The sequence below is a fragment of the Rana temporaria genome, chromosome 10 (genome assembly GCF_905171775.1).
Source record: "Rana temporaria chromosome 10, aRanTem1.1, whole genome shotgun sequence".
NCBI lineage: Eukaryota > Metazoa > Chordata > Amphibia > Anura > Ranidae > Rana > Rana temporaria.
This window is the reverse complement of record NC_053498.1, coordinates 123,412,014-123,433,014: the sequence shown is the minus strand read 5'-3', so window position 1 is coordinate 123,433,014 and position 21,001 is coordinate 123,412,014. Positions and strand designations below refer to the sequence as shown.

At 41.5% G+C, this 21,001-nt stretch overlaps 1 protein-coding gene across 2 annotated transcripts in view; it reads left to right on the top strand.

The window, feature by feature from the left end:
- Positions 1 to 21,001, top strand: part of KIRREL3 (kirre like nephrin family adhesion molecule 3) — a 1,042,107-nt gene that overhangs the window by 1,000,840 nt on the left and 20,266 nt on the right. For both annotated transcript variants that reach the window (XM_040326200.1, XM_040326201.1), the window contains one exon: positions 2,102 to 2,211. In XM_040326200.1, the coding sequence (XP_040182134.1) occupies positions 2,102 to 2,211 (110 nt within the window). The remainder of the gene's footprint in view (positions 1 to 2,101; positions 2,212 to 21,001) is intronic.

Genomic DNA, 21,001 nt, shown 5'->3' with positions numbered 1-21,001 from the left:
TGAATCCAAATGAGGAGAGGTTAATATCAGTCCGTCGGCATGTAGATGTCCCATGAAGGGAACTATCACAACTCCCAGTGGATGGTTGTAGAATCCCAGGTTGATAGAGGGAAGTGATAGAGGAAAGTGTAACAGCCCTTGCGTGTGGCAGATAGTAAGGTCCCGCCGGCATGCAGATATGAAGGCACAGCAAAGGAGCCCTTCAGATGGACACGGCAAGCCCCGCCGGTGTCCGTGACGTTACTGGATCTCCGACGGAACTCCCTGAATGCCCAGAAGCCGGCGGAGAGGTGAGTACCAATCAAAAGAATTTTAATCGATCAAAAAGATTTTGATCGATCAAAAAAATTAAAGATGAATCGATTTAATTAAAAGTTAATTTGTACAGCCCTAGTTTTAAATGATCATAAACAATCATTCAAACAGCAAAAGGAAAAGAAAAATCAATTTGGTTAGTTCTGATTCGATTTTTTACCAGCATTGCTTTTTCAATGAAAATGATCCTTTATTGGAGGACTGATCATTGAGTGCAATCAATTTCTAAAGGGAACCATTGATTTACTTAAACAATGCCGACATTGAATGCTCATATCATTGTGTGCTTTACCAGCATGTTGTTAAATCACAGTATGAGCAAAATAAATTGGTCACGCTGAAAATATTTTTGTACATGTTATATAAATAAAGTACAGTATATGCATTTATTTTTAGTGAACACGTTTTCAAATTATTTGGGGAGAACTACAATTAAAGGAAGCTTGAAAAAGCAGGAAATATTTTGATATAATTGATAAAACACAGAGGACCAACACCATCAGATGACATGGCTCCCCAAATCATCACAGACTCTGGAATAATTTGCATTTCATTTGGAAATCAAGGTCCCAGAGTCTGGAGGAAGAGTGGTGAGGCACAGAATCCAAGTTGCATGAGGTCCAGTGTGAAGTTTCCACAGTCAGTGATGATTTGGGGAGCCATGTCATCTTTTGGCATTGGTCCACTGTGTTTTATCAAGTCCAAAGCCAGCACAGCCGTCTACCAGGAAATTCTGGAGCACTTCATGTTTCCCTCTACTGACCAGCTTCATGAAGCTGCTGATTTCAATTTCCAGCAGGACTTGGCACCTGCCCACACTGCCAAAAGTACCAATACCTGGTTTAATATCACTGTGCTTGATTGGCAAATAAACTCGCCTGACCTAAACCTCATAGAGAATCTGTGAGGTATTTTTAAGAGGAGGATGAGAGACACCAGATTCAACAATGCTGAAGACCACTATCAAAGTAACCTGGGCTTCCATAACATATCAGCAGTGACACAGACTGATTTACTTCATGCCACGCCACATTGATGCAATAATTCATGCAAAAGAACCCCCCCCCCCCCCTCCCGACCAAGTGTTGAGTGCATACTATACTGTACATGGACATACTTTTTAGTAAGACAACATTTCTGTATTAAAAATCAGTTTTTTGGTCTTATGTAATATTCACATTTTCCGAGATACTTTAATCTGTTGTTTTTTTTTACTAGCTGTAAGCCATAATCATCAAAATAAAAAGAAAGAAGGGCTTGAAACATATCACTCTGTGTGTAACACGCCTATATAAAATATGAGTTTCACATTTTGAATTACTGAAATAAATAAACTTTTTGATGATATTCTAATTTTATGAGATGCACATGTATATAGGACCTGGTGTAGGACTCAGATATCCAGCCACAGTCTACTTTATACTTAATCTACCTGCCTAATAAAAAGTGTTTGTGTACATGGGCTGTTTGGATCTATCTGACATGTATGTACCATGATTTTACAATGCATCTTCCATGTGTTTACCATATATTCATTCTGACTTGTATAGCGCAATTAAAACAAAGCACAGATTCTCAAAAGCGTATGCACACCAGCGTTCGACACACCTGTGTCTACCACACAGAACAGGCCTTCCTACCATAGCCAAGGATACTTTGGGCTAGATTAAAGTCCAGTGTCCCGTAGAGTAAAAACAAAGCATAAGTGACATTTTCATGAAGAATGATAAATGTTAGGTTTGTGCCAAACATATTTGCTTTAATGAAGCTGTAAATTTCTCATCAGATTTAAAAGGCGTGGTATCTGCCAAAAACGACATCAGAGTGGAGATTGTTCATAAAGAGCCAACGACAGGGCGGGAAACTGAGGAGCATTCCAGTATGAAACAGCTGATGGTAAGATACTGTGATGGTGTGATCCTTGGTGCATGACAGCACAAATATAATAATGTGACATAATACAATATCTGAAAATGTGCTGCGACTCCAAGCAGACTTGGCATGAAAATTGACATTTTACTGGATAAGATGTAATCATACTCAGCTTTGTGGAGCAAGTAAAATGACTAAAAAGGTTTACTTGAGGTATGTTCAGTTAGAAAAAACCCGGACACGCCCACTGCATTTTATTTTTTTTCTGCAGCTCGACAAGTCATAATGCCAAAATGAAAAATGAGCAAAAAACTTTTTCACCCTCTCTATTTGTCCTGTTTACCAATATTAATGAAAGTGAAACAAAATCCCACATTTTGGGTGGTTACCAGAACAGGAATAGGAGGGAAATCTTCCAACTGGGACATTAGTTCTGGTGACCTTTGTGACAACAAAAAATTTCCCTCACTTTATTGGGATTTCCTTTTACTTCCTGTTGTGGCTATGGGACAGAAAGTAAATGCCCCCAATGGGACACAGATGGAAATATAAACCACACAACACAACACAAGTCTATTACTGCTGTGGCCCAGAGGAAGAGTGTCCTCCCTGGTAAGGCGCAAGCTGTTTACAATGCCATCTGATCCCCCCTAACATCCGGTCCAGGTTGCAGGTGTCTAGAGACATGGTTCCATTTGCTGAAGTAATGACAAGCCTTTTTATAACCAACGTTTGTTTAGGAGTATTACTATTGCCGTTACATTTTATCTTTGGTAATGCACAAGATCTTTCTATATGGAAAAATAAACCTGCCAGGTGTTATAACCCTCCTCTACTCTATCCATCATAAAAAATAAAAAAAAAAGGTTTTGCTATTAGTCCTACTTTAACCACTTCAGTCCCAGAAGGATTTGCCCCCTTAATGACAATTGCGCGGTCGTGCAATGTTGTACCCAAACAAAATTGATGTCCCTTTATCCCCACAATAGAGCTTTCTTTTGGTGCTATTTAATAAATATATATGTATATTAAAACATATATTTATCAGTTCAGGCCGATATATATTCTTCTACATATTTTTTGTGCACAAAAGTTATCGCATCTAAAAACTATAGATTTAGGGACTTTTGTTGTTTTTACTGGTAACTTGTTTACATAGGCAGTTCCCCGTTCTGCCTCTGTACACCGTGATCGTGGGTCGCTGGGGGACATTGAGTCCGCTAGACCTGCGGGCACGCTCGCTATCTCCTATGCAAAGACAGACGTACAGCTACGGCGGTTTGGGAAGGAGAGTCGACCTGCCACCGTATAATGATGGCGGCTGGTCAGCAAGAGGTTAAAGTGGTTGTAAACCACAGACATGAAATATGAAAAAAGCATTTCCCTCTATAGTGTGTACTTGTCTCAATCCAGAGCACTAAGTATCTCTTCTGTCTGCAGTTTCATTCCTCTGCTATAAGCATGAATCACTTCTGACAAGTTTTACCTGACACCAAGAGAAAAAAAAGTACCAAGGGAGGAAGTTCCAGCACCTAGCCTGTGATTGATAGCCTCAGCTCTGTTCTTCCCTTCAATCAGCTCTCAGAGCCCTCCTCACTGAGCTCTGGAGAGTGTAACTTCAGCTTTTTTTCTGAACTCAGACAAGCTTTATAAATTCTGGAATTTGAACAGATGTAGAGAAGACGCCACATAAAACAGGTACAACTTACGTAGGAGGATTTGTTTAATCTCGGTGTATCACCTGAGGCCAGTCACTTCACTGGGTATATGTAAGGGTTTACAACCACTTCCTGCCCAGCCTTTAGCAAAATGACGGCTGGGCGGTGGTTCCGTTATCCCGACTGGGCGTCATATGACGTCTTTTAGGATAATAGCCGGTGGGAGACCGTGGGGGCGTGCAGCACGGCGATCAGTGGTGCGGTGTGTCAGTCTGACACACCGCAACACTGATCTCGGTAAAGAGCCTCTGACGGAGGCTTTTTACCACATGATCAGCCGTGTCCAATCACAGCTGATCACGGTGTATAGAGGAAAAGCCATGTATCGGCTTTTCTGACAGACGCGAGGAGAGAAGATCGGCAGCTCTCCTGACGGGGGGTCTGAGCTGATTATCAGTGCCCATCAGTGCTGCCTATCAGTGCCGCCTATCAGTGTTCATCGGTGCCACCTCATCAGTGCAGCCTCATCAGTGCCCGTCAGTGAAGGAGAAAACATACTTATTTACAAACTTTTATAACAGAAACAAAGAAACATTTTTGGTCTGTTTTTATTTGTTTAGCAAAAAAAAAATTAAACTACAGTGGTGATCAAATACCACCAAAAGAAAGCTCTATTTGTGGGAACAAAATGATAAAAAAAATTGTTTAGGTACAGTGTAGCATGACCGCGCAATTGTCATTCAAAAAAGGACAGCTAGGGCAGGATGGGGGGGAAAGTGCCCGGTATTGAAGTGGTTAAGGATATTCAAACATGGTCACCCTGGAACTCCACTACAGTTCAAAATAGAGCCACCATGAGTGTATGAATGAATCAAAACTTTTTTTATATTTTTACACCAACCTCTCCTCGTTGGTAACCAAATCTGAAAAATATGAGTTATATCCAGATATCAACTACCTTTTATCTTGGTATCATACGTGTGATAAGACCCTCAAATATCTTTCATCCCAATTCCTTATAAAGAAATAAGCTTTTATCTACAAATACTGTGCAAATTGTGTAAGGACACCTTAAGAACCAATGTTCTCAGGAAGTGGATAGTTAACGCAAGTATGCTCACCACTCCCAGTACTATACCACCCCAGGATTCCAAATCTAGACATTCTACAAATACAGGAATTATCAACCACTTATGTTCAATGTTTTCTTTAGTTAATTGAAGGCTGCAGAGTATGGAAGTATGCTCTGCACAGCCGTATCCAGGTGATAGCAGCCAATCAAGATATCATTATGGAGAGAGATGCATGATGAGCCCAAATCAAGAAGCATTATGAGAGATAGCGGAGAATCACTCTAACAAGCTACGAGATACTGCCTGTGATCTTTTCCTTGCTATTTTAAGTAAAAGGAAGAGAAAGTCCTCCATGTACCTTTACCATAGTGAAAATGCTTGAACTCCAGCTTAAAAAAAAAAATTGGTTCTTATTAAAATGAAAAATATATAAAAAAGAAAACTGTTTTCACTGCAATAGTCGCCCCATCTATGGAGCTGTTCCCACTGTGTCTTCTCAGCCACTAGTCTTCTTCTGGTTTAATTGACATCCATAGCATTTCCTGTAAGCTCAGGCAAATCATCAAGGACCCTCCTACTGGTGGGATATCATCAGGAGGCCCTGGACTCACAAGAAAATGCTACCATTTAATGACCATCAATGAGCTGCTTTAATTAGTGGCACTACATGGAAGGTACCTCCAAATGCCTAGAAAACAGGTTGTTTTTCAGCTCCTTAATCCTGATTTACACTGGAATGCTCCCTCCTAACTTGTAAGTCTCACTGCTGCCACAATAACAGGCTGCCACAATAACAGACCAAAATTGTGGTTAGAAGTAGGGATGCAGCAATCCCAATATCAGTGTCGATACCGAGTATTTTCACAAGTACTTGTACTCATGAAAATGCTCCCGATACTGAAATGGAAACTTTGTGGTGCAATTTGCGTCCAAACAAAATGAATGGGCGCAAATCACACTGCAAAGAATCACATGTGATTTGAACAGGAATGCGGCGCTCCTGTTTAAACCCAGGCTGAAATCACTAAGACAAGCCTAGGTTCACACTGGAGTGATGGGGAAATGTCATGCGACTTCGGACAGGAATCGCACCACATTCCTGTTGCAAATTGCATGCAATTCTTTGCAGTGTGATTTGCGCCCATTCATTTTGTATGGGCACAAATTGCACTCAAAGTATAGGTACTTGGTATCGGTGAGTACTTGACTGAAAGTATCAGTACTCATACTCGCCAATAAAAAAGGGTATCAGTACATCCCTACTTAGAAGGTAAGTCCAGGTTCTCACTTTGGGAATTTGCACAGCAGTGCAACCTGGAATTCCGAGCACCTCTGGGAGCTTACATAAAGAACAAAAACTAATTTTCTATGCATGCAAACAGAGGTGCCAAGTATGTAGTCCCACTGGCAGCAGAGTTTCTGTTTTCTGTTATAATGTTTAAAAAAACGTATGTGCTACTATATAATCAGTAGCCGTTATTCTCCCAGTGAACAGCCGCAACCATTAATGAGTGAACTCAAACATGGCAAACCAATGATAAAATATATAAGTAAATGGTGTGCGTGTTCCACAAATAATTTTTATCCAAAATATAAAAAAAAGTATATATAAAGGTAGTGCACCTATCTTAAACATGATAACCGCATGCAGTGAATCCCTACAGCAAATTTGCAAACAAATATATGACATAATATATTAACCCAAAAAACACTCCTTATATTGCACAAATATATAATGTCCACATCCAGTGCGATATTCAGAGATAAATGATAAAAGTCCAAAAAATAAATTATCCAAAAACACTTATTGAATGATCTCACAATAAGTGAAAAAACACTTTCAGTAAATGCTTATCATCTCTTAGTGCCAAAATACAACGAATATCCACCACCAGCCACCAGTGAGTGAAATGGCTGCTCACTTTAAGATATGACCATAAGGTCAAAAAACGCACTTAAATCTCAATTGGGTCTTTAGGTCCTGTGTATTTCCACCCACTACGATCCGTCTCACCAGGGATCCCCTTGCTGGGACTAGCTGGATCCATTCCTCAAGCCTCCATTATACGCTTAAATATAAACAGAAGCTCATAGCGCAATATTGCTATTTATTCCACTTTTAATAAAATATTGATTTAAACTCACATTAAAAAATAAATTCAGCATAGGTAACAGGGTAAGAGCTTGGCTGATTGCCTCCTCACCAACTTCCATGTACAGTATACGAGACATCGGAATTGGCGTCACTGGCCCCACCCCATGTTATGTGTTAGGCCTCGTACACACGATAGGTTAACCTGAGGACATCGGTCTGATGGACCGGTTTCATCGGTCCAAACCGATCGTGTGTGGGCCCCATAGGTTATTCAACCATAGGTTAAAAAAAAGCCAACTTGCTTTAAATTTAACCTATGGATTCCTAACCAATATGAAAAAAAACGATCGTTAGTAGGCACAACCATCGGTTAAAAATCAACGCATGCTCGGAATCAAGTCGACGCATGCTTGGAAGCATTGAACTTTGTTTTTTTCAGCACGTCGTTGTGTTTTATGTCACCGCGTTCTGACACAATCGTTTTTTTAACCGATGGTGTGTAGGCACGACGGACCATCAGTCAGCTTCATCGGTTAACCTATGACAACGGTCCATCAGACCGTTCTCATCGGATGGACTGATCGTGTGTACGAGGCTTTACAGTTTCACTTTAATGAACTCTACAGTTGCTTTCTAGTGTATGACCATTGAAACAGCTAAGGAAGTAAGATATTTGACCCTCAAAGTGGCTCTAAAGGTAAAATGTTTTTTACCTTAAAGCGGGGGTTCACCCTATCGACGGGAAAAAAAAAAAAAAAATTTCTTTTACCTTAAAATCAGGCATTGTAGCGCGAGCTACAGTATGCCTGTCCCGAATTTTTTACCCCCGTACTCACCTTGTAGTCGTCCATCGAAGATACCGGGGAATGGGCGTGCCTATGGAGACGGAGGATGATTGACGGCCGGCTCTGGCGCGTCACGCTTCTCCGGAAATAGCCGAAATAGGCTTGGTCTTCACGACGCGTGCGCATAGCCTGTGCGCAGGCGCCGTGAAGAGCCGAGACCTACTCCGGCTGTCTTCGGGGAGAGTGACGTGCCAGGGCCGGCCGTCAATCATCCTCCCTCTCCATAGGCACGCCCATTCCCCGCGGGAGCCGAAATCTACGATGGACGACTACAAGGTGAGTACGGGGTTAAAAAAATCGGGACAGGCATACTGTAGCTCGCGCTACAATGCCTGTCTCGATGGTAAAATGTGTCGGGGGGGGGTGAACTACCGCTTTAATGTATTCCCTCCGTTAAGGTGAAAAACATTTTGACACTCGCTGTGCCCCCCCCCCCCAATTTTTTTTTACCTAAGTCCTGTTTCGATCTAGCTATTGCTATTAGTCAAATCCTGTGAGCAGAGACTGGGGCTGTCAATGAGCACACTCAGCCTGGCTCAGGACCGAGCCCACACATATGCCCCCATAGCAAGCGCTTGTTGAGGGGCAGACAGAAAAGAGGAGGAGCCAAGATCACCGGCAGGGGGACCCCGGAAGAGGAAATTTAGGATGCCCTCTGCAATACAATTGCACAGAGAAAGCAAGTATAATATGTTTGTTATTTTAACAAAATAAACATTTGGGCTGCTAAGCTGGCACCTCCCCCCCCCCCCAGATTTCCATCATTTGAGTTTGCTATTAAAGTGATTGTAAAGGCATTTTTTTTAATTTTCTTATTAAAATAACAAACCTGTTATACTTAACCTGATCTGTGCAATGGTTTTGCACAGAGAAGCCCTGATCCTCCTCTTCTCGAGTCTCCCACTAGTGCTCCTGCCGCCAAAGCAATGCATACTGCTGTATTGAGATCAGGCATAGGTACAGTGCCTTGAAAAAGTATTCATACCCCTTGAAATTTTCCACATTTTGTCAAGTTACAAATAAAAACGTAAATGTATTTCATTAGGATTTTATCTGATAGACCAACACAAAGTGGCACATAATTGTGAAGTGGAAAGAAAATGATAAATGGGTTTCAATTTTTTTAACAAATTAATATGTGAAAAGTGTGGCGTGCATTTTGTATTCAGCCCCCTTTACTCTGATACCCTTAACTAAAATCTAGTGGAACTAATAGCCTTGAAAAGTTACCCAATTAGTAACTAGAGTCCCACCTGTGTGTAATTTAATCTCAGTATAACTGTTTTGTGAAGCCCAAAGAGGTTTGTTAGAGAACCTTTAACAAAAAGCATCATAAAGGCAAAGGAACACACCAGACAGGTCAGGGATAAAGAGAAGTTTAAAGCAGGGTTAGGGTATAAGAAAATATCCCAAGCTTTGAACATCTTACGGATCTCTGTTCAATCCATCATCCGAAAATGGAAATAGTATATCACAACTGCATACCGAACAAGACATGGCAGTCCACCTAAACCGATAAACCGGGCAAGGAGTGCATTAATCAGAGAAGCAGCCAAGAGGCCCATTGTAACTCTGGAGGGCTGCAGAGATCCACAGCTCAGGTGGGAGAATTTGTCCACAGGACAACTATTGGTCGTGCTCTCCACAAATCTGGGTTTTATGGAAGAGTGGCAAGAAGAAAGACATTGTTGAAAGAAAGCCGTAAGAAGTCCAGTTTGCAGTTTGTGAGAAGCCATGTGGGGGACACAACAATCATGTGGAAGAAGGTGCTCTGGTCAAATGAGACCAAAATTCAACTTTTGGCCTAAAAGCAAAACGATATGTATGGCGGACAACCAACACTGCACATCACCCTGAACACACCGACAGGTAAGCTGGTCAGAGGTGATGGGAAGATGGATAGAGCCAAATACAGGGCGATCTTAGAAGAAGGTCTGCAAAAGACTTGAGACTGGGGTGGAGGTTCACTTTCCAGCAGGACAATGACCCTAACAATACAGCCAGAGCTACAATGGAATGGTTTAAATCAGGGGTGCCCAACCAGTGGCCAGGGGCTACATGTGGCCGCAGAGCCCTCTGATCTGGACCGTGACCTCCTGCTTTGGAATGGAATAGAATAGAATACTGTTATTAAATGTCAGTTTATTTCTAAAATCACAGTGTATTTATGGGCATATTTGTTCTGCAGTAGTTACTGGGCTGCTTACAAACTGATCCGCAGGTGCAGGCCAGTTTACCTGCACTGAGCCATAGACTTCTGTTATTACCTGCGAGTTTGGTGAGATTTCTGAAAGTGCACCAAACCTGCAGAATATAATAGAAGTCTATTTCAAAGTGCAGGAAAGCCAAAAGGTACACTGCGTTGCACCAGCGGTGCGGGTAAACGCATCATTGTGAAAGCAACCTTGGGCCCCTTTCACACGGTCAGTCCTACAGTCCGACCAATTGGACCCTCCATTCACTATAAGTAGTGGCAGACATAAACCAATTTGGGTCCTACCTCCAATCTTATGCACTAAAAAATAAATTAAAAAAACAGTATAGTGGGCTGTGTTCGCAGAGCAGACACAGACATGCCATCCACCCGCTCCACTCATTGTGGCCCGTGATCAGTTACCAAGTCGCTTAAGTGGCCTTCACTCTTCAAAAGTTTGGGCACCCCTGGTTTAGATCAAAGCATATTCATGTTTTAGAATGGCCCAGTCAAAGTCCAGACCTAAATCCAATTGAGAATCTGTGTCAGGACTTGAAAATTGCTGTTCACAGACACTTCTCCATCCAATCTGACAGAGCTTGAGATATTTTGCAAAGAAGAATGGGCAATAATGTCACTCTCTAGATGTGCAAAGTTGGTAGAGACATCCCCAAAAAGACTTGCAGTTGTAATTGCAGCAAAAGGTGGTTCTACAAAGTATTGACTCGGGAGCTGAATACAAATGTACTCCACACTTTTCACATATTTATTTGTAAAATATTTTGAAAACCATTTATCATTTTCCTTCCACTTCACATTTATATGCCACTTTGTGTTGGTCTATCAATAAAATCCCAATAAAATACATTTATCTTTTTGATTGTAACATGACAAAATGTGGAAAATTTCAAGGGGTGTGAATACCTTTTCAGGGTAATTTAGGGGGATTGCGTGGGGAGTTGCATGCAGAAGGATGAATGCAGTAAGGTTAAAAAAAAGCCTTTGCCTTAACAAGTTTAATGTAACATTACTTTTTTGTTGTATTCTTTAGTTATAAAATAAAATTTGCCTAAATTAACACAGAAAGAATTCTCAGCCATTCCAATACAGTGTAGCAGATAAAAATAAAATTATTTCCTAACTTCAAGTTCAAGTTTTGATAAGTCTGGTGAAGTATTTTTGTAACTTACAGGCTGATAAATGGCTTCCTCTTAAGGATAGAAATACAGGAAATTAAAGTCTCCCTGCTGGTATTCATCTCTTTTCATTAAATCACACTGAAAACATTTATAACATTTATCATGAAGGCTTTAAAAAAGCGATGTGACAGATCGTTCTATAACAGGATACGAATCATGGCAATCACTTATCACACACCAATCTCACCAATACCGATGTAGATTTAAACACTGTCCACGCTGCATTAAAGATATTCTATGTACACATGCGGGCTGATAAACTGTTTTATAGGAACATATTAATTAGAGTTTGCGTTGCATAAATCTGGCTAGTAAAAAGGGGACTCGGCGGAGGCACTCTAATCTGGGCAGATTTATCCCTCCTTCCAACGCATAAATGTGATTTAAACTTACAATAGTTTCTGATAAACGGTCTCCTCCCATGAAATGTATCGCTCTTTATAAACTTTATAGAGAAGAAATTAAAGGGATGCTGAAATCAAGTCTTTAAAACCGAACGTGTAGTCTGGCTTATGAGTTTCTTTAGTGGAGATGTGGAATCACGAATACGGATAAGGCACTCCTTGGAGAATGTTGGTTGCGGTGTATTATAGGATGCTTTGAGATAATGAGCTAATAATATAGCATGCAATAATAATCTGATGGCTCCATAATTAAGTAGACAAATCAGTACAAGCGTGAACAGGAATTTGCAGAGGCAAAAAAAAAGCTGTATAGCTTGCTGAAGAGGATAAAAAAACGATATCTGTGCTAATTGACCCGCCGCTTCTGTCTTCTCTTGGCCCGACAGATGCAGTGGATGGGGCCGAGGATCCCCCACTGACGTCAGGAGGGGAGGAGGAGAGAGGCGGCCTGCCCGCTGCATCTTTGGGGCCAAGAGAGGAGAGAAGCGGGGCCATTACAGTAAAAAACAGGAGGATTATGAAAAATAAACAGTAAATTGAGTAGCAGGACGGGAGGGGGCAGCTCGAACACGTAGCTGTCAGGTAGAGAGAGGAGGGGGAGAGCACACAGGAGACACTGAGCAGGCTGTGGATGATGGAGACATGTATGCTGACTCCAGTGTCAGAGCTTGGCAGTCCTGATATATCGGAGTCAGCGTACAGGGGGAGGGTATAAACTGGCAGGATCAGCCAGGTATTACAGGTGATACAGGGGGCCTATTTACACAGCACAAGCACTGTTTTAAGGGAACAGGATCTTTATTAAATTTTTTGGGGGGTTAAAAAACGCTTTAAGGTTTGACCTCATATTATATGGTTTTGGTAAATCTAAAGATAAAATCTAAAGAAAATTGCATAGTGTGCATCTCTCCCCTGCCTTACAAACAGCTCAATATGGAAAGTCAGAGACCCGTGTCTGAAAATAAAGATTTTATTATAATAAGAGAAAACATTTGAAAAAATAAACATTTTATTAGTGCCACCCCCCCCCCCCCCCAAACTTGAGGGGGTAGAGACAGAGAAGAGTCATATATTTTAAAACTTTTTTTGATCACTTTGGCTGGTTGTGATCGTTATTACCTTGGATCCTATTTATTAATAAAGGACCTTGGCTGTCATGTGACTAAGACAACAAATCTGGTTAAATTCATAAGCACTAAAGAAACAAAAACTGATAAGACAGCTAAATTCATTGGAGTGAACAATGGGCTTTAGTGGAACCATTAAACCGAAAGCCTTAAGCCCCATACGCACGTTTTCCTGCAGGTTTTTCTCTCCAGGTTTACCAAAACCATGTAGTCCAAGGGCTTGCCTGATTGCATACAAATTGAAACTCTTAATGTTTGACCTCATATTAGATGGTTTTGGTAAACCTGAAGAGAAAAACCTGCAGGAAAACTGATAGTGTTTATGGGGCTTAACTCCAGTCAAAAAAATACAAATAACCAAAGCTGACTAATGAAGAAGTCATGTATTGTTTTTTCAAGGGAATGGGCTAGCCCAGAGTAATATTAAGGTTAGTCCCCATGGTCCTTCATTCTTCCTCCCCATCAGTTCTGAATGTCACAGTTGGTCACCTGAAATCACTCTTCATGCCGATCTCTGGCTGTTCTGTTACCGCCCCTCTTGCTGACATTATTGTAACTGTACTGTAGTCACTGCATTACAACCAACAACGTCTTCAGGATATGACTGCTGGTAGGCATACCCACCAACCCGCGGGCCCAAAGAGCATGGTTCTATCCCATCCACTTGCAAAAACAAGCTATAGTGTCTTCATAAGCCAACAGCTTTGATTATTTTTAATGTGGCCAAAGTTAGGTTATAAGTAGCTCTTGTTTAAAAAAATATATATATTTTTTTTATAATAATATTATATGAGTATTACAATTGTTCGTTCCAACCTGAGGAATGGGGACACTGTCCTGGCAGCAAGGGGCAAGATCCCAGAGCAATATTAGACAGTAAACTAGAATACTTCACTGTAGGGATAACTTGCCATGAGCTAGTCATACCCTATATAAGCAGTTGATAAGCTTTTACTAAAAGAGTAAAGATCACTTTAAGGTTAAATAATGATTCTTTACAACTGGATGGGCTTATTGCTGGAATGAATTAGGGGACAATTTTCTAAAAAGTGAAGGAATGTGTCTTTATTGCCTGCACATACATATACAAAAAAAAATGTAGATGATGATTTATCATGACTGTAAAACCTTCATATTGTTCACTGCACCACATACGCTTAGAAATGTATTCAAAAACCCAGCCTAAAGAAGATTACCTCTTAAACAAATGCGACAAGTACTGTGTTAAGCACGTACCTCTATAGAATATTGTCACAGGAGTAATAAAATAAGTAATATTAGAATCAAACGATAATACATTCTAAGTGGATTGTACAAAAAGGTTACCACAAAAGGTCCCACACAGCCCCCCTCCCACTCTACCTATGCATTTCCATGCCATAAAACTGCACAATGGAAGAGAAATCACAATGCAATTGCATCTCCCAGCATTTAATGGCGTGAGATCTTTATAAAGATTGTCACTTAATTATTTTTTCATTTAAAGCAACCCAAAAAACTGTTCTAGGCCTTTGAATGAATACCTGCTTAGAATGTAATAAAAAAAGCAGAAATGCCTATGCCAGTGATAAAGTATACAGCTATAACCAGGTAAAGTAAAAGCGCTATAAAGATATGTGTTACCATGGGCATGGTGGGGGGGGGGGGGGGTACTGCAGTCAATGATAAATTGGTACACCAAAATGGATACTCTATAGAAGTGGCAGTATGGAATTGAAGATATCCATATTAACCAATTGGATTGCAAATGTTATATTGGTAGCAACCATGCACTTATGTTTTGGAGTTACGCTTTAAAGGTTCTGTGCCTTAAGCTGCAACTCTATCCTCTGAAAATATATATATAAAAAAAAACAGCACTGATATATTAATGGACGGCGCTTCACATCATATCCCAGCACAGATGAACTCTCCCCAAATTGGTCATGTGGGGGTCCATCTATTTTATTTTTTGTATACGACTCCTTGCCCACTTCTAGGTTGAATGATGGCCAGCATCAAGCAAAGCTCTTCTGTGAGCACAGGTTGTCACTGACACATCTCCTAGGAGTGCGTCATTAGGCCAGCCTGGACACAATACTGCAGCAATGAACACAGCTCACACACCCTCCCTCCTATTCAGTGCCCCCACAGCAAGCAGCTTGCTATGGGGGCACTCGAGCCAAGTCACAGCTCCCTGTGTCCATTCAGACACTGAGCCCTGACCCGACCCATCTTTCCCCTGATTGGCAAGCTGACTTTGATTGACAGCAGCGGAATCTCAGACGGCTGAGACATTCATGGTCATGGCTGGAACTAGATGGACCTTGGGTAACTGTTAGGGGGGCTGCTGCAGACAGAAGGCTTTTCATCTTAATGCACAGAATGCATTAAGATAAAAAAACCTTCTGCCTTTGCAACTCAATTAAGGTTTAAATTTAGGGAATTTGCTATAAATGGGGTGGTGACATATGAAATGGACTGAGGGGACCCTCTCACACTGGGGCCGCCCGTGCATTCCTGGTAAAGCACTACTTGTTTTAGCTTTTTGGGCCCTAAAAAAGGGGTTAAAAACGTCCATGTTGCGGTGCTTCCAAAGTGCTTTCAGGCACTTTGGAAGAGCTGCCCATTCATTGCAATGGGAAGGGCGTTTTGGGAGCGCAGTATACAGCACTCCCAAAGATGCTGCAGAACTTTTTCTAATGTCCCGCAAGTGCACCACCCGGGTATTAAAGCACCCATTACCATGAATGGGAGGCAGTTTTCTGGTTCTTTACAGGCACTATTTCTAGCGCTAAAACTAAAAACTGACATGAGTGATCTGAAGGCGCCTGTGAGTTGAAATCAAACATTGCAAAGTGTAATGACCCTTTCACACGAGATGGATCCACTTAGCAGACTCCGCTAGCTCAGCGGGAGATCGATTTGTTGACAGGTCCGTCTCTGCTCACTGTGCAGAGATGGACCTGTCAGATCCCCGCTGATCTCTATGGGGAGATCGAATGAAAAACGGACAGCATGTCCGTTTTCTTCCAATCTCATTCGCTGGACGGATGGCGAATGTATCGCCATCCGTCTGTTTTCAGTGGATCTTGTCGGATCGCATGCCAGGCTGGTGTCAGCGGACACATCCGCCTGCCCATACAAGTCATTGAGTGGCCTGCTCAGATCCACCTGAAAAACAGATAGATGAATCTGAGCGGGTCTATCGTGTGAAAGGGGCCTAAAATGTAGGCTTATGATGTTTTGCAGACAAATGTTTCCAAATAAATAAATGTAAAGAGATGGACATTTTGGGCTGCTTCATTGGACAGTTTGTTCATATCTACAGTATTTTTCATTATTATGATAACTGATCATTTTTACAAAGCAAATCTGTTTTAGGTCTGTGGCTATCCTTACACTTTATTGGACTGTTAAAAAGAAACATTGCTTTGAGGTGAAGGAGGAAACGGGAAATAAAAAAATAAAATGTGTTGGGGTGGGCAGACACTCATCCAATGACCCCATTGTCCTGACTTTTGGATCACAGCACACTTCAAGTGGTGACACCACTATCAGGTCTGCCAAGTTCATTATCAAGATTTTAAGGTGTATTCATGAATAAATCTCATTATATACAGCGGGTCTCTTAATTACATGGATCGTGTCTCACGGTAGTGCCAGAAAGCTCTCTCTTGGCTTAGACCAGCAACAATTTTGCCAGTCAAGGCTGCACATTTCAATCAACCAATTACAGAGGTATATGCACAAGTTTTGCCTTTAGAAAAAGTTTGAAGAAGTCAGAAATTTATGAGTTCAAGCTGTAGTGTCTGCTTTTGTTCTTTACCCTTCTTAAGCAATCTGGCACGTGTCCCTGCCCAGCGAGGCCCGAGATGGGAAGCCCAATATATGAAATGACTTTGCCCCTTCCAGGAAGGTTGGAGATGAGTTTGTAACTGATCTATACTTTTAATCACTTTTCCAATCTGTCATAACTGTGCACTGTGACAATGTCACTGCCAAAGCTTGATGGCCTGCATTTTAAATGAGTCAGCTCCTCAGACTGGGACGGGTTGTGTTTTGCTGGATAATGGAGCAAGATGTGCCATCTCTTACATACTGACAGACACAGTTGCAATGAATTGTGGGAAATGATTCAATGCTGGAGATATTAACAGCGAGCTCGAGAAACAGAAAGCTCTCTGACATTTAAACGTTTTAACAAGAAAAATTGTAGTAAAAACAAAATGTCTCAAACAGCTTCCATACCCTGGTTAGTTGTCTTTGTGTGGCCTCTCTCATTCTCACTATTCAACTAAGACTAAAGACTAAATTGGCAAGTGACACCAATATCTTTTTTTTTTACTAGGATAGATATTTCTCCTAGAGTGCCACACTTACACCCTAGTTCTAGGGTCATCATGAAGGTAACAACAGCACTGTAGTGACCCCTCTTGTTTTTCTGCCCACCATGTTTTGGTTTTAGGATCCAGATTCTTCCACTGCTGCTTGGCAGGTTGAATAAATAATAAAAAATAAAATACACCCACGCGTGCCACACCAGCTCCCTGATCTGTTGAGACATTACGGCGGATTCTGGGATTTGTAGTTTGCAGACAGTAGTGTGAAGCATAGAAAATAGCCAGGGAACAAACCTCTGAACTATACAAAAGATTTTTCCATGAAGAGTAACAATTTCTGCTGAAATTAATAATAGTTATTTTTTTTAAATACACATTAGTGTGCCGGTTATACCAAACTGATGTTTTTAGGTACAGAAGATGCATGGCTGTATAGAATCATTTGACCATTTTAAACAAGAAGTATGACCAAAGCTCTTTTGGCCAAACTTCACATGTGAGTCATAGGAGTGCACTTACTTGTGTTCTCCTGTGACCCAGAATCAGTTGACAGGCTAAGAGCTGTCAGGGGACAGCTTGCAACATTGGATCGATGCTGCAGCAGATAGGTAAGTGTGTATGTTTATTTAGATTCCCACACTTCTCCTTTGGGATAAACAGACATTCAAAAAGATAAGATAACAGGTGAAGGGTACACAAATAACTCCAGATCTAAAGATCCATTTGTATGACAATATTAATCCTCTGTATGACCTTTCTTAGACAAATAAATGTTTAGACTAAAAATCTCCCTCTTGCACCACTTTGCAATATGAATAAAAAGAGCAACAGTGGGTATACAGTAAGAGAATAAGAAAAAGGTAATAATATTCATATCATATAATTTTTCAATTATTTTCTTTTTGAGTAATATGCCTTGCTGTGTATTGAAGCATGACAGTTAACTCCTTTTACACTCTGTTGCAACACATGTGTGAGTGCAGGGTATGTTTCCTCGGGCATGCAGCCCATTCATTTCAAAATGCAGCCTGCAGGGAAATTGAAAGTTTTTTTGAGCATGTGATTAACAAGTGTTTTTACATGCGTGGGGGGTGCCATTCAGGCTGAAGGGCAGCCCCACACATTTTCACTGCAGATGGTTGCAGGTGCCGAAAATTGCCTTAAAAATACCAAAAAAGGGCTAGAACCTCTGTCAGGTTTTGAAACTCACTCTGTAGCTGTTGAGATGGTTTCCTTACTTCCTGTGGTGTCACCAGGATAAGAAATATCCACACTATTAATTTCATACCAAAGAAAAACTGTAGGGTTCATTAAAAAATAATTACGTTCTATAGAAAAAAAATTGGCAAGTTGGAATATTTCTGAGAGACAAAAGCAAAACAAAAACAAAAAAAATACAATTATGAAGACCACAGTTGAAAGGGAACTTGTGCCAAGACTCTGGATATTAAAGGAGAACTAAAGGCAAAACTTTTTTTTCAAGAGTAGAGAGGAATTAGAACAATTTTCTGTCTGTGTCCCCTCTCTTTTTGTCCTGTTTACCGTTATTACCGAGAGCAAAAATGAAAGAAAAATCACAAATTTTGGGTTGTCACCAGAACAGGAATGGGGGGAAATTTTTCGATGGAGGTACTAGTTCGGATGACCCCGATTAAAATCAGAGATGCTCTTATTTTGGAGGGATTTCTTCTCACTTCTTATATTAGCTATCGGGCCGAAAGTTTATAACTCTTCCTTATCTTATCCAAAATGTAAAAAAAAAATCTTTTGCCTTTCATTCTACTTTAAACAAACTCAAGAATGGGGCATTCATGTCACCGGCGCCCCCGCACCTCTGGCAAAATGTGGTACTGCACACCCCATTGGGTTACAAACGCTTGCAAACCTAGTCAGGATTAAAAAAAAAAAAAAATAATTGCTTGTATTGCGAAATGCTTGTAAACTGCGTTACTCGCAATCCGAGGTATTACTGTATTTAATTCTCAAGGATAACAACAAAAAGAGTCAAATTAAATTTTGTGTATGCAACACGGAAAAAAATACACGGTTTTCTTGACGGAATTTCCGATCGTGTGTACGAGGCATTAGAGAGGCTTCTGAGATTCAAACGGTGTCCCCAAAAAGGCCTTGAGGATGACCAAAAGGTCCCAAGTTGGAGTTATGTTGACCCTCCTTGGGTTGAAGATAAAAAATAGATGGTCTTGGCATCAAACTTTTAACCTCTAAAAGCACCCGTGCTGCAACCACCACTACTGCATATTCCTGGGACAGTAAGGTATCCACCACCATGGAGTATACTAGTCCCAGCCCTACAACTACGAACATGTAAAAACCACAGTACAGGGCTTTCCTAGTAGCCTACCTGGGTTTGGCTGGTGCCTGCATCCGCCGGAGTGTCCTGGGAATTCACCTCCATTGTCCCCCCCTTGCTGCTCCGGATCCCGCCACTAGTCCGGTATTGCTGGATGCTGATCGGAATTAGTAGGCCCAGCCTGGGCTTTTCCCCTCCTCCTTGCGCCCTGGAGACCCAGAACCGGAAGTCTCGGCACACAGCGATGATGCAGTTCCACCAAAAGTTATGCAAACGGCGTCACCGCCCCCCACCACGATTGCAGCAAGGAGCTGAAAATGGATGAATCCATCTGCATAGCTCCTGGGGGGAACCTGCATCACCCTGCCACCGACACACCACGGCACTGGAAGCAGGGGTGTAACGGGTCTGCTCCAGTTATGCTGGACGGTAACTGAGCCCAAAAACAAAAAGGTAAGACTTCACTGGAGCCGACGAATAGGACCCAGTCCCCCTGTGTGGTCTCCACTCCCCTCAGTCAGCCCCTGAGAGATAAAGTCCCTCTCCTGGTTCCCTTAGCAACATGTTCCTCCGACGGAGGAAACACAAATGACTGACCAGGGACCTGAGGGACCGCCTTTTTAACTGTGGCAATGTGTTTCCTGTGGCGATGGGAGGGACTCCATCGCTCAAGGGCTGTCCTAGAAGACAACTGGGGAAAATATGATTTCAGTGCCTCTGTTTTTAACTCTCTTGACAAATTTCTCCACAATACCTAAAGCTACAGAGGTCAGTGGAGACATTTTACTGCTGGTTCAGAATATTATTACTTAAATGTGCATAGTGTGAGCTCTGGTTCACTTTAAGCATATCCATAAAACGAAAGAAAGACAACCAAACAGACCACCTGCCACAAAAATACATTGTTTCACCGATGCAAACAGATTTAGATTTATAAAGTTACATAACATAAACAGATGGCTGGGTGAGATGGTTATTGTATTGCTGGTTTTGTCATTTACGGTGTGTGATATAGACACCAGAAGGGATGGAGGGCTGGGATTTTGCTATTACAGGTTACAGATAAAACTTTTTATAGCCCAGTTCAACGATTTACTGGAGTTCTATAATTAAACACACAATTCCACTTAGGTGGATGAGGAGCAAAACAGAACATTCTTCACATGGACCACCTGCACAGACAGCAGCCCTTTCCCCATTTGTCACATCCTTCAGTCCTAAATGTTCTATGCTGTGGCTTAACACAAGGTGTGGAGTCTATGAGAAATCACCGACATTGGACTACTCCGTTAATAAACGCTAAGAAGCTGAATGACTGGCAAGAGATAGGGAGGAATCCCGGCATCCAATTACCATCTTGTGAGCACAGAGAGCCATTACAGCGCAGCTCATTAAAATCTCTCTCGTTACACTTGCAGAAATTCACATTGCTGTGTTCTCCAGGATATATTACCGTAGGTGATGTAAATACCGGACTACAGAAATGGAGGACTGCAAACACAGTCCAGCCAAGAGCAGTGAGGATCAGTAGACATTTTAAATTAGCATGGGGCTCCTTGCTTTTATGTTTTGCACGTTTTGATCTC